This window comes from Vespa velutina, chromosome 22 (assembly GCF_912470025.1).
Source record: "Vespa velutina chromosome 22, iVesVel2.1, whole genome shotgun sequence".
In the NCBI taxonomy this organism is placed as follows: Eukaryota; Metazoa; Arthropoda; class Insecta; order Hymenoptera; family Vespidae; genus Vespa; species Vespa velutina.
The window spans coordinates 2059554-2077053 of NC_062209.1; the positions used below are offsets into that span (position 1 = coordinate 2059554).

The 17500-nt window shown below is 35.1% G+C and overlaps 1 protein-coding gene across 11 annotated transcripts in view; it reads right to left on the reverse strand.

Annotated features, from left to right (window-relative positions):
- Positions 1 to 725: 725 nt before the first annotated feature.
- LOC124956479 (insulin-like growth factor 2 mRNA-binding protein 2) overlaps positions 726 to 17500 on the reverse strand; it is a 127211-nt gene continuing 110436 nt past the window's right edge. For 7 of the 11 annotated variants that reach the window (XM_047512340.1, XM_047512342.1, XM_047512344.1 and 4 more), the window contains 6 exons: positions 7467 to 7643; positions 5534 to 5914; positions 5032 to 5284; positions 4419 to 4772; positions 3440 to 3691; positions 726 to 2545 (listed from right to left, as the gene is read on the reverse strand). In XM_047512340.1, coding sequence (XP_047368296.1) covers positions 2213 to 2545; positions 3440 to 3691; positions 4419 to 4772; positions 5032 to 5284; positions 5534 to 5914; positions 7467 to 7643 — 1750 coding nt within the window. In that variant the 3' untranslated portion in view covers positions 726 to 2212. The remainder of the gene's footprint in view (positions 2546 to 3439; positions 3692 to 4418; positions 4773 to 5031; positions 5285 to 5533; positions 5915 to 7466; positions 7644 to 17500) is intronic. The other 4 variants (XM_047512341.1, XM_047512343.1, XM_047512346.1 and 1 more) reach the window with 1 other exon arrangement.

Sequence of the window (17500 nt, forward strand, 5' to 3'; positions counted from 1 at the left end):
AAGTTTTTCTTTTCTCCCCTATTCTTCCCCCCCCCCCTTCCTTCCATCCTTCTATCCCCTTTTATCTTTTCATTAATACCTTCCTTTTTCATTCTTCCTTTCCTTTAGATTAAGTTCGGTTTATTATTAATCAATCCTCACCTTTTTTACTCTCTTCTCCCACTCCTTTCATTTCCCACTGCCTCTTTATCATATTAAATCTTTAACCGTAATTCAATGAGGTAATAAGGTTGTGTTGTGTTTTCATATTCGTATCCTATTTCATCGGCGAGGTGGTTTCGTTAACCCTGATTGATCGATTAGTCGAGTGCCACCCACATCGCTATTTTTATACGTAGAATAAAATGAGCCGAGTGAGAGAGAAGAAGACGGGTTGGTGAAGGGAGGAGGAGGAGGAGGAGGAGGAGGAGGAGGAGGAGGAGGAGGAGAAGGAGAAGGAGAAAGACTAAGAGGCGTAAGAGGAGGAGGAAGAGGAGGAGGAGAAGAGGAAGGCTAGTCGTTGGCTAGAGCTGGTTGGCTAGCTAGCTGGTTGGTTGGTTGGTTGGTTGGTTGGTTGGTTGGTTGCTTCGTTGGGCTCACGCGATGCGCAGAAGAGACGGAATATAACGAATTAACAATGTCTATTATTACAATATTAAATATTATTATTATTATTATTATTATTATTTATTATTATTATTATTATGATCAGATTGTTATCGCTAATTTTTCACCAAAGCATTATATATCTTTTTATCTTTCTTTCTTTCTTTCTTTCTTAAGCTTGCATTATTTTCTTCAATCTCTGGTCATTTAAAAATGGCAACGTCCAAAAGGAAACCAAAAGATGACTGTTAACGCTGACGAGATTATATTTATTAATCTTGTCGTTGTTTCATCAATGCCTAGAGAGAAAATTCTGATGTACGTGAAATCATCGAAATTGATAGTATCAACGGATATTGGGTGAAAAAAAAGAAAAAGAAAAAGAAAAAAAAAGAAAAAAAGAAAAAAAAAAAAAAAAGAAAGAAATTCGATATACGAGCACGGAATTATTAGCAGCTTACAAGCTTACAAGGGATTTTTTATCCTTCCTTTTTTTTTTTTTTTCTTTTTTTCTTTTGAAATTAAACGCACCATCTAATTCTCTCTCTCTTTTTAATACTCTCCTGTCTGTCTGTCTTTCTCAATGGATCACCTCGAAGAAGAATCATCGAATGATCGTTTTTATCATTGAACAAAACAAAACGCAAATAGAGAGAGGATTATACAAATTTATTTATTTATATATCCATCGTAAAACGTTGATATATCGAAGAAAGAAAGAAAGAAAAAAAAAAAAAAAAAAAGAAGAAGACAAGAAAAAAGAATAATCATAGGTAATATTTTGATAATAAGGAGAGGGTAAAAAAAAGAAAAAAAAATCAGTACCGAAAACGACAGGGTTAAAAGTACTCTTATTGGTTCCTGCTGAATGATATTTTTGGTTAATGTTTTTTTCCGTGTATACACATTTTTTTATTTAAAAAAAAAGAAAAAAAACGTTTTTTTTTGTCTTTTTTTGGTTTATTTTTGTTTTTTTTTGTTTTTTTTTTGTTTTTTTTTGTTTTTTTTTTTTTTTTTTTAGTTCAGTTCAATTTAATATCATTTATTTTGGAAAGAAATATTCGTTATCTTCCGTAATTTCTTCTCTCTGTACATCGCTATAAGAGCCCGCCACTACTCCCCTCCACGTTCTCTCTCTCTCTCTCTCTCTCTCTCTCTCTCTCTCTCTCTCTCTCTCTCTCTCTCTCTCTCTCTCTCTCTCTCTCTCTCTCTCTCTCAATCTCTTCATCGCTCTATCTTCCTTCATCGCTACATCTTTTATTACCCGTCTTTCTCTCTCACTCTCTCTCTCACTCTCTCACATTCTCTCTTCTTCTCTCTCGCTCTCTCCTTATCTTAATCTCTTCCTTAGTCTTACTATCTCTTTCCTTATATGGATCATCATCATCATCTCGAAAAGGGTACGTATCTCCGCGAGAGGGGTTTTTTACGCAGCCTCTCGATGAGAGACGATTCCCCACCACCCCGACGAAAAAAAAAATGGATTTTTATACGAAGCGTTGCTGTTGGTCGCGGCGACATCGAACAAATTGTTTCTTGTTGTTGTTGTTGTTGTTTTTTTCTTTGTTTTTTTTTCATTTTTTTTCTTTTTGTTCTTGTTTTTTTTTTTTTTTTTTTTTCATCGAGGTTACTGATTCTGAGATGACGGTTGTTGTTGTGGCTGTTGTTGTTGCTGTTGCTGCTGTGGCGGTGATGGTTGCTGTTGTTGCTGTTGCTGTTGCTGCTGTTGTTGTTGACTTGACGGCGAGGTAGAGGACGTCGTTTGTTGCTGTTGGGATGACGATTGTGATTGCGGTTGAGATGCAACAACAGTTCCTTGTTGAGATGTTGCACTACCGTCTCTTCGGGAACGAGAACCACCTTCTTGGCTGCTACCACGACCAGCGCGTGAGCCTACACCTCCCGCTCCACCGGGTGCACCAGATTGCAACACCATTGAACGAATTCTCCTTTGGGCAGACTGTAAATAATAATCGAAATCAAAATGAATATTAAATAAGTAGTCCGATTGCATTGAACGGGATATACATTTGTTATATATCGCTTAAACGAAAATAAAAAGAAACAATGTTTCGATTTGGTCTTTTGGAAAATTGAATATTTCTTTTTTCCACAAAAAAAAAAAAAAAAAGAAAAAAAGAAAAAAAGAAAATGATTTGACGATTCGATTTAACATCACAAACAGCACATAGATCTTAGCAAAGGATCTAATTCAATGTTATCAATAGTTTTCGTGATGTCACAATAATATAATTTAATATCTTTTTTTTCTTCTTCTTCTTCTTTTTGCCTTTTCTTAATTATGATTTTTCACGAATGGAAAAAATGATACGTCGTTAAATCTCCGACGTAAGTTTGAAATCTAGGATCTAAATACGATTCGATTTAATATAACATCTCGTTATATGCAAGGAAGATAGATATCATCTCTCATATCGTTCAAATATATTGAAGAATGTAATATTATATTAAAAAAAAAAAAAATATATATATATATATATACATCAACTAATATATAAAAATTACTTTCCTTATTATTGAAAAATTCCTAACTTCGAAATATATTCGACAAAGGGAGAAAAAGAAAGAGAGAGAGAGAGAGAAAAAAAAAGAATGTCTTTTCTATTTAACTTGTTTTGTTTTTTTTTTTTTCCTCCAAATAAAAATCTTTTTACGATGAGAGCACAACGTTATATATTATCTTTCGTTATATAAGAAAAAGCGATGTGAGAGAAAAAGAGAGAGAGAGAGAGAGAGAGAGAGAGAGAGAGAGAGAGAGAGAAAGAGAGCGTGACTCTTTTTAGCTCGTGACGAAAAGTCCCAAATGTTCTTCGAAACTACGCAATAAATTTACCTGAACGGAGAAGAAGGGCCCAATGATATGGACGGTGGTTTCCTCGTCGGCCGAGGGAGGCGTGGCTTGTTGTTCCGATAGCTTGATGACGCTTCCAGTTGCACGTTGAAGCTCCCTAACGTTTTGACCGCCTTTACCGATGATTCGGCCTACCTGAGCGCTTGGTACTAAAATTTCTATCGTCAGTCTAACATCCTCTGTACCAGCAACGAAGCCCTCCTCCCGCATCTTTTCAAAGATCAAGTACTGGGCCTAATGAAATAAATATAATGATTTTTTTTTTTTCTTTTTTTTTAAATCAAAAACGTGAGAAACAAATTAAAAAAAGAATGAAATGTTAAAGGGTTAAACGGGACCGAATGACACAGTTTTTTTTATTATTTTAATTAAAAAGGCGTTAATCGGTACGGGACCCTTTTTTATAGTTTTTTGATCTACCTACTAAATCAAGTCCTATGCTTACGTAAAACGGCATAGGCCCAAATGAGTAGGATATATAATAATAAATAATATATAAACGACAAACGCATATATATATATATATATATATATATATATATATATATATACGCGCACAACAATAATTATCAACGTCGTAAAAAACGCAAACGTGCCCCTTTTTTTACCAGTCTTCGGAATAAAGCGAAACTCGCGAGTTCTTTTTTTTTTCTTCTTTCTCTTAAAAAAGAGACTATATATATATATATATATATATATAATCCAAGAAAAACGAGAGAGAAAAATGTGGGGGATTTGAACTCACGATCTTCGTATTACGAGACCGGCGCCGTTTGCGATGAGCCAATGAAGGCTCGTTCATAAATTTAGAAAAAACGACAAATAAAACGAAATAAAATAAAATAAAATAAAATAAAATAAAATAAAATAGTGAGTAAAACATTGAAGGTATAAATTTAAAACTATTAATTATTTAATTATTATTTTTTTTTCTTTTTTCAAAATTCTTATTTTTTTTTACCTTCCATTGTGATTCCGGTGATCCGACAATGGTGACTTTCCTTTCAGTTTGTTGCTCCGCCGGTTTGTCTTGTTCAAGCGGTGCAATTTTAACGCTGGCACCGGAAAACCTTATGATATTTCTTATATGAGAACCCTTAGTACCAATAATAGCACCGACACTACTATTAGGAATGTAGAGGAAGGTAGTTTCCTGTGTATCACCAGCGGGTACGCCCTGGGTCGGCAAGCTCCCTTGGTAGGGATATGGGGCGGGACCAGAGCCATAAAGGGCTGTTCCACGCGAGCTATATCCCATGCCAGCGGTGGACATCATAGCCATGGGATGTAAACCAGGGAACATCATGCTTTGAGGCTGCGCGAACAAAATTCGTTACGTAAATACACATATACATACATATAATCAGAGATATTTTTATGTTAACAATCGTAATTGATTTTTTATCATTTGTATAAATAATATATCGGGTAAATATATTTTTTATTATTTTTATGTATATTAATTTCTTTTTTCTCCTCCTTATCTCTCTTTTTTAATTTTTCTTCTCTCTTTTTTTTTTTTTTCTTCCCCCTTTTCTCATCTTTATCCTTAAAAATATCAAATATTTACTTACCGCCATGGCCTGTAAGTCATTCTCGTAACTCTGACGTAATTTGCTCGATATCATTGATTCGGCTTTGCTCATATTTTCAATAGTACCCTTAACCGTGATAATGCGCTCCAGATTAAAACTGTTGATGTCGTTAATACTACTAACTGTTATTTTAGTGTCAGTATCCTGCATGATCCTTTTAATCGTGTTACCACCTTTACCGATGATACGTCCGATAAGATTATTGTGTGCCAAAATCTTTAGAATAATCTCTCTGTAAAAAGAATAAACAAATAATAACAACAACAATAACAAAAACAACAACAACAACAATAATAATAATAATAATAATAATAATAATAATAATGCATTTATAAGAATTATTAACACATCAAATCGTGATTTACATTTCATAGACGTAAAAAAAAAAAAAAAGGAAGAGTGAAAGAAAAGAAAATTCTTTCTCTCGTTTTTCCTTTTTCTTTTTTAATTTTTCTTTTTATTTTTATTTTTGTTAACTCACCCCTTGTTCGTGTTCATTGCCTCCTGTTGCATAACCTCTAAGATCTTCTTGCATGCGTTCGTACAATTTTCTGGATTACCATAAATCGTTATTGCCTTCTCGACAGAGCCTACATTGTCTTTACGGTGTACGTCGACCCTAGCACGCGTCATCTGAGTGATATGACGTATCGTTGAACCCTGTCGGCCGATTATTGCGCCGACCATGTCCGATTGTACTAAAATACGAAGAGGGAAGTCCGTTTGTCGGCCGGATCCCGGAAGACCGGAAAATGCAACGCCGCCGCGTTGGCTGCGGCCTCTTCGTCGGCTTTCAGCCGAAGACATTTCCACCTTTAACGAGTTACCCTCGTATTCATATCCATTAAACTGATTCACAGCCCTGTAAAGGACAAAACGAAAACAAACATTACGATATTTTATCCTCCATCCCCCTCTCACAGTCATCCACAAAATCTTTCCATTAGATGAGAGGAAAGGAAGAAAACAAAAACAATACAAAAAATGATTTTCTTGTATTCGTACGTACAAAGGTGAGGGGAGGGGTGGGGTGGGATGGGGCGGGGGAGCAGGCATTGTTTTATCGGAATAATTGCAGGAGTTTGAGAGGATAAAATTTTGAAAATGGGTTTTGTTGCTTCGACGCGAAGAATAAAATAGAGAGAGAGAGAGAGAGAGAGAGAGAGAGAGAGAGAGAAAATTGGAACATGACGTAACTATTCTACTTGTCATAGTTTTCGAGTTATCAGAGGATTTTCTTTTTTTTTTTTTCTTTTTCTTTTTCTTATCGCAAATCTATTCCTTCGACGAAACGGACAAATGTGAAATGAACTAATTACGAAGAAAATTTTCTAATTAAGAACATTATCGAAACAATGTTGTTCGTTGCGTTGTAACGCGGAAAAAAAAAAGAAAAACAAAAAGAAAAAAGAATAGAAAATTTAATAGAAAATTTAATAGAAAATTTATTTTTATATTTTTTCGATGCGTACAAGCATCCATTCATATTAAAACATTCCTCCTCTCTCTCTCTCTCTCCTCCCACCCATCCACCCATCACCATCATCAATTTTTGTCATGTATCTTGTAGAGATATATGTACGCAAAAATAACTATATCGTAAGGAATGCAAAAATTAATTAATTTCTACGAACGTTATTGTGCCTTAAATAATTTTTTTTATTATATCTCGAATATTTTCTCTTCGATTAATTAATTTTTATGAGAATGAGAATAAGAATGATATATAAGAAGAATTTTAATTTTAACGTTTAAATAATGTGAAAGTTAAAAAGTAGACTGTTACAAGCTCTTATCACAGATGCAAATTTTCATGCACATATATATACATATATATATATATACACCATATATATATATAAAATATGACAATACAATTCTAGTAAAATATACTTATATAAATTATATAACTTTATAAAATATAAATAAAACGTAAAATAAATAAGAACAAAAAAATTAGATAAACCCTAAATTTATATATAATATGGTATGTAATTTTATTTAAAGTTTAGTGTTGCTTTTTCCTTTTTTTTTTTTTTTTTTTTTTTAATTTGTCTTCGCTTTTTTTCTTATAATATAATTAATTCATCTACATATCAAGATTGTAAAATGATCGATTAGTAAAAACAAAAAATACAAATGGATGATTAAATTTTTTCTTTTCTTTTTTTTTTTGTATTTCTTTAACATACAATTTACAAAACTCTGATTAAGCTTTTGAAGAAAAAAAAAAAAAAAAAAAAAAGAAAAAAAAAAAAAGAAATAAATAAATAATAAAATCACGAATCACGAGGGAATGGTAAGTGTGGGGAGGGGGAAAGGGTGAAGAAGAGGGTTTATAACCTCGTAGCCGTTCTAAAAAAATTTAATGTAACACAAAATAATAAACATAAAATTTCTAATGATATACTCACTGCTGTGCCTGTTCTAGCGTCTCATAGCTGACGAGGTAGGACAATGTATTAGGATCGCGTGAGGACACCTTTTCTACGTTTTGGACCTGTCCGAAATTCAATAGAAGCAGTTCCAATTCGTCCAATTTAACGTTCGCTGGGATGTTGCTTACAATGACTTTAGCACCGGCACCGCTACTGTAATAAAAAAGGAAGAGAAAATTAATCCATCATCTCGAATATTTTTTGAATATATATATAAATATATTTATATGATAATAAAAATATAACAATAACGTTATCAGTTATTTTTCCAAATAATATTACAACACGATGACGATAGTGATATATCTTGACTACGAGAAAATATATCTCGTAAAGTATAAAATTATCGATAGTATAAAATTATTACGCATGCGCGTGTCGTATCGCAAAAATGCGAGCCGCGATTTTCAAATATTAAAAGTACACACACACATGTATATATATATATATATATATAATGATATTTTCGATAAATCCATTTGTATAAATTAAAATCAAATAAAACCAAAAGGAGTCTTCCTCTCCCTCCCTCCCTCCCACTCCCTCCCTCACTCACTATCAATCTCTTTCTCTTTCTTTTATCTCATTAAGTTAATATATTGCATGCATGTACATATATTCGAAAGAAAGATCGTTTAAAATTCACAAAAGAGGGCGAACGATTGCTAAGAGAAGTGGTCTCTAGTCAAAACGAAACGTTAAGAGGGAAAAAAAGAAAGAAAGAAAGAAAGAGAGAGATAGAGAGAGAGAGAGAGAGAGAGAGAGAGAGAGAGGGAAAAGAAGATGAAGAAAAAAAAAAGAGGAAAAGGGAGCAAAAGGCGCGTCATTACGGCGCCTATGAAAGAGTAACAGAAGAGAAAAGAGAGAAAGAAAGAAAGAAAGAAAGAAAAAGAGAGAGGGAGAAAAAGAGAGAGAGAGAATGAGAGAGAAAACTCTACGCATCTGTCTTTACCTCTCTCTCTCTCTCTCTCTCTCTCTCTCTCTCTCTCTCTCTCTCTCTCTCTCCCTCGCTCTCTCTCTCTCTCTCTCTCTTTCTGTGCACAGCGATATCACGCGTGTTGAGGGAATCACGTGCACGATGAGAGAGAAACGAAAGAAGACATCGTAGCGGTGGTCTCTCTTTGTGCGATATGAATGAACCAAACTGCAGAAGTAAGAAGGAAACAGAAAGAGAGAGAGAGAGAGAGAGAGAGAGAGAGAGAAAGAGAAAGTATATGAGCGTGTTTTTCTGTGTATGAAAAAGAAAAAGAGAGAGAGAACGTCAAGCGGAAAGAACAAAAAGGAGGGTGAAACGGCCGAGAGACTCTCACTTTCGTAGCTATCGATTTTTCAACGCGCCGACCCACTCAGCGCGCCGCGAGGAGGGCTTTTGGCTAACCTTGAAGGAAACGCGCCGACGTTGTTGCCTCGGATCAATCCTGACTCTCCTCTCTCCCTCTTTTACTCTCGTCATCTCCCTCTCTCTCTTTCTCTTTCTATCATGCTCTCGCTTTCTCTTTTTCTTTCTTACTCCCTCATCACTCTCACTCTCCTTCTCTATCTAGACTTTCTCTTTCTCCGTGATGCTCTCTCTCTCTCTCTCTTTCTTTTTTGCACTGTTTTTTCTTTTCTCCCCCTATTCTTTTCTTTTTTTCTCTCCTTCTCCTTCTTCTTCTTTAAAACATATATCTTTCTTTTTCTCCAATGAATTTTTCAAAGTATTTTTATGTTTAATGATCTCTAACTCCCTCTTCTCTCTCTCTCTCTCTCTCTCTCTCTCTCTCTCTCTCTCTCTCTCCCTCTCCCTCTCTCTCTCTCCATTTTACATATAATTTTAATATTAATAATTTCATCGATCGCAACGCGTAATCGTTTATTTAGATAATATATTCCTCATGATAATGATATATCGTATTAATGGCTATATCGCAATTTATCCTTTAAAACATTAATATATCTTGAATAAAATTAATATACACTGAGAATTCCTTGTCTTATTGTTATATATCTTTCGTATATCATGATTTAGAACGAATTTATTATTATTTATATATTTATTTATATAAATAATATCTCCCGCTGTATTTATTTATTTATTGATTTTTTCTTTTTTTCTTTTTTTCTTTTTTTCTTTTTTTTTTTTTTTCATTAGGACTATCTCACTTACGTAAGAATATCGTTTTTATTATTTTCCTTCTTCTCGAACGTTGGAAATCTCACGCGAAACTAGTGTGAATAGAGAAAATGCGACGCATAAAACAAGAGATAGAAAGAGTGAAGAAGAGAGAGAGACAGAGAAAGAGAGAGAAAGAAAGAGAGAGAGAGAGAGAGGAAGTGTTGGAGGGAGGGAAAGAAGTTGGGTAGACCCACCACTCGATGATAGAAGAACCATTGAGGAGAGTATACCCAAAATCCGCAGAGTTCGCTAAACGTCGCCTCGAGGTGCATTCGTCCGAGGTAGACAGATAGAATAGATAGAGAGAAAGAGAGTGAGAAAGAGAGAGAGAGAGAGGAGAGAAAGAGAAAGAGAAAGATAGAGAGAGGGTGAGGAAGATGAGAGAACAGACTAGACGACTAACGATGATGCACTTTCGCGGGGGTGGCAAAGCCGAAAACTCTCATCGAGTAGAGACACCATCACCCCCTCCCGGCACTATCACTAGCACTAACACACCACCACCACCATCAACAGCAGCAGCAGTAACCAGTGACAACTGTAGTACTATCAGCATTACAACGATGACGACAACGATGACGATGAGGATGATGATGATGATGATGATGATGATGATGATGATAATGATGATGACGATGGCAACGTTACATAACCATATTTATGTACAAAATTAACGTGGCAAGTAACAACAGAAGAGAATAGAACAGAACAAAACAAAACCGAACAGAACAGAACAGAACAGTGCAGTACAGAACTGAGCAGAACAGAATACAACAATTCGTGTCTACCGCACCGTAGAAAAAGAGCGGCAGAGGTCTGGTTTGCTCGTCGAAGCGAACTTTGCCGCGCGGACACGTGCTACACGAGGCCTGCGAATGTGAGAGAGAGAAAGAGAGAGAAAGAGAGAGAGAGAACGAGTGAGTACGAATAAGGGTAGAGACTCCGAAGAGGAGGAGTAGAGATGGAAGAGGAGAGGAAGCCTTTGTTTCGCGTGCTTTTGGGAATTTTCGGCGGCATTTGCTTGGTGGGAGCCTAGACTATATATATATATATATATATATATATATATATATATATATATATATATATATATATATATATATGAGAGAAAGAAAGAGAGAGAGAGAGAGAGAGAGAGAGAGAGAGAGATGGAAGAAAAGGAGGAGACAGAAAAGGGAAGCTGAAACGACGAGCAGGGGTAACGCTGATATCGCCTTCTCTTTCTTTCTCTCTCTCTCTCTCTTCCCTCTTCCCTCTCTCTTCTCCTCCTTTAGCTCGACCGCCACCACTCTTCGTAGGAACACGCGCGCCCGCCAACTCAGAGGAAGAGGAGGAGGATGAGGAGGAACAGGAGGAAGAGGAGAACTTCCATTCCACCTCCCACGATCAGTGTCGTAACCCGCAAGCTCGTCGAAACCCTTTCTATCCATAATACCTACACATCACCAACTACTACTACTACTACTACTACTACTATCGCTACTACCAGCACTACTACTATTACTGGATAGCACTACCCATTATTTCTCTAACCCTTTTAACCCTTCTTTCCCTCCTACTACGCTTCCTCTACTACTACTATCTACTAACTACTACTACTAACTACTACTACTATCTTCTAAGTCTTATACCAGATCCGACCACCAGCCGGCTTCTTCTCGCTTGCACGCACGTGTAACTCGCCATTTCGTTCGTTCACCTTTAACGAAAGCCGCTATTTTTACCTAAAGCCGAGCAAGAGAGAAAGAGGGGGAGAGAAAAAGAGAGACATTGAAGTTTATGTTTGTGTATATATATGTATGCGTATGTATCTGTGTGGGTGCATGGGTGGGTGGATGCGTGTATGAAAGACAGAGAAAGAGAAGACCTTTCCAACCTATGAATATACAGGGGTGGACTAGAACGTAGGAACCCTGACCGCAGCTCACCACCCTGGAAGAGCTTTTGATGTTAGCCTAAGACGCTATATTCCCCTCTATTCCCCTATCTCACTTTTTGGACACTTTCTCTTTCTCTTTCGCTATCTCACTCCTCTTCACTCTCTCTATCCCTCTCTCTCTCTCTCTCTCTTTTGGTATTTCTCCGTACGGTTTAACTGCATCCTTTTTATCTTTCATTTTCTTTATCTCTATCTTTCTTTATCTCTCTCTCTCTCTCTCTCTCTCTCTCTCTCTCTCTGATCTTTTTTTTGGAGATGGTACTTCTAACGAAGCACCACCATCGACGTTGTAACGCGTTCAACATGATGGAGGCCCGTCCAAGGATGGATGGGGCAGAGGGTGAGGATGGGGGTGGTGATGCTTGTACCGTAAACGAAAAAGAAAAAAGAAAAAAAGAAAAATTCGAGAGTGTCGGTTGGTGCACCCTAACTGCTTAATTGCAAAGGGAATTGGGATTCGTTATTGCAAGGACAACTATGTACTATTATGAAGAGACGACGACGACCAGGACGATGACGATGACGATAATGAAAAAATAAAGAAAAAAAAAAAAAGTTCATCGAAGAAAGTGGAACACGATAGGGGGATGCCGGACTAAGATAATTAATCCAGTTCTATGTATCCCTGGCCTTCTCTTCGAACAATTATTTCCTTCTTTTTATTCTTTCTATCTTTAATCTCTCCCTCTATCTCTCTCTCTCTCTCTCTCTCACACACTTTCTTCCTCTTCTATTATTTTGCCCCGATTGGTGGCGCCAAGTTAACAACACACAGACGAGAAGAGACCTTAACGATATCTTCTCTCGCTTCCCGTTCTCGAAATAACGCGCTGACCCAGTTGATCGTTCGAGAAGTTGCCGCTATATTCGGCTAACGATTGATCGAACGTTAATTTTAAAATGTAAAAAAAGACCACCTATTGCGATAAGTCAGTATAAACATTTTTTTTTTGTTTTTCTTTTTTATTATCTTTTCTATTATTATTTATTATTTATTACTATTAATATTATCATTAATATTATTATTATAACTCACTCTGTTTTTCTCTCCTTCGTTACTTTCTCTTTTTTTTTCTTTTTTTTTTTTACAATCTGAAAACTGACTCGACGAAAAAAAGATTTCACCCTTGATTTATAATATCGAACAACGGAGTATACACGTCGAAGTTCTCTCCCATGATTTTCCATACAAAGAATTAATTTTCATATGTTTACCCAAAGAAAATATCAAATTAAATTCGATACGACAAGGAAGAGGAACGAGGAGAGCGTAGGGGAGGGGGGGAAGGAAAACAGGGAGAGAGAGAGAGAGAGAGAGAGAGAGAGAGAAAAGAAAAGAAAAATTCATCGTTTAATCTTCCTATTCCTTAATGTGTACATGTGGCGAGAATTTTAATTTGTTTAAAAAAAAAATGTGAGATTTAAAAAAAAAAAGAAAAAACGCACATACAATTATGTGTGTGTGTATGACTTATATACGTATATATACATACATACGTGTGTATATGTGGGAGAGGGGGTGTCAGATTGAGCACGTACAGTCCTGGCCGAAAAACAAGAGCTGCGATATTTTTCTCTCTCTCTATCTCTCTCTTTCTCTCATACACTAACACATACACCCATATTCTCTCTCTCTCTCTCTCTCTCTCTCTCTCTCTCTCTCTCTTTCTCTCTCTTACTCTTTCTCACTCGTTTGAATCGCGCCGTGTTGTGTCGTTCAACGCGACGGCGCCAAAATCGATTTTGAAAAGGGAAAGTGTCGCGCGTAAAGTGGTAGTACACACTTTACGCCACCGGGGTGAAGGTTTTTAAAGACAAAGCGAGACGCGCGCGCAAAAAAAAAGAAAAAAAAAAAAAGAAAAAAAAAAGAAAAAAAAAGGAAAAAGAAAGAAGAAAAATAGAAGGAAAGAAAACACACGTAGTGAGGTTTATTCGCCACAATGTTTTTTTCTTTCCCCCTCCCACCCCCCCTTTTTTTTCTTTTCTTTCTTCTCCACAAAGAATCATGTACGCCCGAACGAGAGAGAAAGAGAATAGGTAAAAGAGAGTGAAAGAGAGAAAGAGAACGAAGGGGAAAGGGCATGGAAAAGATATCAAACGAAAAAACAGTGAAAATTCAATCCAAATGAACTCTCTTGCGATCTTTACATCCATACACATACACATACGCATACACATACATATACACACGGGATACACAAATACGTACATACATACACATTTACAGTACACCACGTGTACCCCCCCCTTCCTCCTTTTCTACCCCATTCCCGTTCGTTGCGATTCGGAATTCCGTGTGAATGGCGTCAAAACTATGCGACGTGAAGAGAGAAATTTTGTTTGCCTCGCTCTCGGTCTAGTTTTGTCTTTTTTGTTTCTTTCTTCTTTTTTTTTTTTTTTTTTTCTTTTCTTTTCTTTTTTTCCTTTGCTTCCATTAACACACTTTTTCGATTTAATGAAATACCCGTTTTCTATGTCGGTTTCTTCTTATTTTTTCTTTTTTTTTCCTTTTTTTCTTTCTTTCATTCTTACTTAATTAAATTAAATAAAATCACTAACACTTCTAACATTCTAATTTTACTCGATTTGAACGTTAACGACGCCATTGTTTATTCTCAACGATAGATTTATCTCGTTATCGTTTAATGTCATAGACGATACAATGATTTTTTTTGACGAGTTTATCAAAATGACGAGACCCCGATCGCCCACCCTTTTTTTTTCCATCGATATATTTCTTTTTGTGAAAAAATTTTTTATCCCTTCGACATAACGAAGTGTAATGACAACGTTTATAATACATTGGACCGCCTTTTACATTACGAATGCATGCACACGCGCGAACGCATATACAAAGAAATATCGATTTGTTGAATTTGTACTATTAACCTCGATTTATCGCAATCGAGAAGTGGCAGGTGTGAACGAGAATAAAAAAGAAATAGAGAGAGATAGACAGAGGGGTAGAGAGAGGGGGTGGGCAGGCGGGCGATTAGACCGGCGGGGAGAGAGAGGGAAAGAGAGAGAGAGAGAGAGAGAGATAGCAATACGTTCGAAAAATGATTTTTGATAGCTTTGACAACGTTCATGATAGGAATATGCACATGAATAATATTGCATCGTAACGGTAGATAGTAGTAGTAGTAGTAGTAGTAGTAGTAGTAGTAGGTATTAGTAGTAGTATACGATAGCGTGCAATGGCCGAGAGCAATGGACGCGTGCGCATGTGCCACATATGCATGCACATACGCATGCACATACGCACGCACGCATGCAAGCACGAAAAATTCATGCCAGTCTATCGCGGCGTGTCGCTGAGATAAGGCGAATGGGGGGATATGATATCGTTAATATTGACATACATTGGCTTACGCGTTCTACGAGTATACGAAATATACGAGAGAGTACGAATTATATTAAAATTCTTCGAGAAGACTTTTCCCTTTCTTTTGTAATCTTTTTTTTTTTTTTAATTAATACGATCACTGAAATATATTTCAGCCTAGGCGCCCCCATCCTGCCTCCCCACCACCAGTCTGATCCCGTCGTCTAATCTGCTTTTCAAATTTTTGAAAACAGCTTAGGAAAAAAAGTAATTAAAATAATTAAAAAAAAAGTTAATAAATAAATAAATAAAATAGGAAGAAAAAAAGAAGTATTTCTCTCTCTCTCTCTCTCTCTTGTTCTTCCTTAATAATGTATAAATCGAATATATGTAGTCTTGGATGGAAATAAAAAAGAAAAGCAAAAAAAAAAAAGAGAAAAAAAGAAAGAAACGAGGGAATTAACGTTTTGCAACCTTGAAGTAATGCATTTCTGTTATTACAATCTGTTGTTTTCAACTATAAATATAAATTATATTATAATTTTATTTATATAATAAATAAATATATATATATATATATATTTTATATGGACGAACAAAAATTGGATTATACATTATTATATGCATTGAAAAGAACTAACGAAAATAAAGAAAAAAAAAAAAAAAAATAAATAAATAAATAAATAAAAACAGAAGATATTAATCATTAAAACGAAATGTTTTCTTTTATTTTATTTATTTTTTTTTTTTTCCATTTTTCTCGAATAACAAAAAAGATAAAAAATAATAATCCAGTTTGCCAGTAAAGACAGTTACTCCCGATTGGCAAAAGAACGATAAACGGAATGCAATGCGGTTTTGATGCGGTCAGCTTAAAATGATAATGTACAACATGCTCGTGCACGCGCATTTGCGTGTCCTCCCTTCCTCCCTCCCTCTCTCTCTCTCTCTCTCCCTCCCCCTCACCCACTCCCTTATCTGAGCAAGAGAAAGAGCGAGAAAGAGAGAGAAAAACAAGCTGCTTCTCATTAGGCACTCGCGATGAATGAACGAGCTCAGCATGCCGATCGTTGGGGTCCTTGGAAGGAAGCGGGATGTTTTTATACATTTTTTTTTTTTTTGTGTATGAATCAGCTCCCACTTGAAAACGAAATAGGGAATGCGCGAAAAATAGGAACCGAAAATACATACATATTCTTCTTTTAAAAACGAACGAATATATATATATATATATATATATATATATATATATATATATATCGTACCGTTATTGTGTTATCAAATTTATCAGAGTAGAAAAAATTATTACAATCATTTTATTTCATTCTATTTTATTTTTATATATTATATAAAAATAATATTATGCACATTATATATATATATATATATAGGGTGTATTTCTCGGAAATAGATCGTCGATATATATATTCTCCTCTGCTCTATTAGCTGTGAAATTGGGGGAAAAAAAAAAAGAAAAGAAAAGAAAGAAAGAAGACACGAAACAAGATAAGAAAAGGAGAAGAAAAAAGAAGAAAGAAAGAAAGAAAACACGAAAAGTCATATAAACATTGGTCCGGAAACGTTTCCCCTCTTCGAAATTATAAACATTCCTTTTATATTTCCACCGAAATATTTCTTTGTAATTGTAATATTTCTTTTAAGACATACGTATACATATATATTCAATAACAATTCGTAGCTCGATTTAGAGAAAGATCGTACGTGGCCGAGGAATAAATTCAAGGAAAAAAAGAAAAAAAAGAAAAAAAAGAAAGTAAAAAAGAAGAAGAAAGAAAACAAAAAATAAAATAAAATAAAACAAATTAAAAGCGAAATGTTGAATTAGAAAATTTAATTAAAATTAATTGAACGTAAAAAGTGAAAACAAAAAATAGGAAAAAGAAACGAAAAGAAAAAAAAAAAGAAAAATCAATACCATTTTGTTCTTTTTTCAAATATATACATATACATATACATATACATATATATATATATATATATATATATATATATATATATATGAACGATGTAATCTTACGTGATTGACGATCGCAATCTATCAACGTTCTAAATGTTCTAATTTGTGAGCGTGCCTAATCGCCTAGCTGAAAACTAATCTCAATGCAACAGAGCGAGGAGACCAACTAGCTAAGAGTCGTACAATCATATTATATACATATACATATATATATATACACATATATATATATTTTCTCTCTCTTTCTCGCTCATTGCTCGCAAAATTGTTGACAAATTCATGTCGAGTAATTTTCCTCTCGAATGATTTGGTATTATGCTACATGCTTAATCTTTTTTTTCTTCTGTTTCTCTCTCTCTCTCTCTCTCTCTCTCTCTCTCTCTCTCTCTCTCTCTCTCTCTCTCTCTCTCTCCCCCCCAATCCTCCAACAACGTCCATTCTCTTTTTCTCTTTTCTTCTTTTTATTATGTTCATTTATCAATAAGTGTATCGAGCGAAAGTCGATCAACTTACAACTTTGTACGAGAGATAATTTCAATTCCGATCTTGTTTCGCATAACTATATAATAAAACACGTATGTATGTACGTACGTATGTGTATATAAATACATAA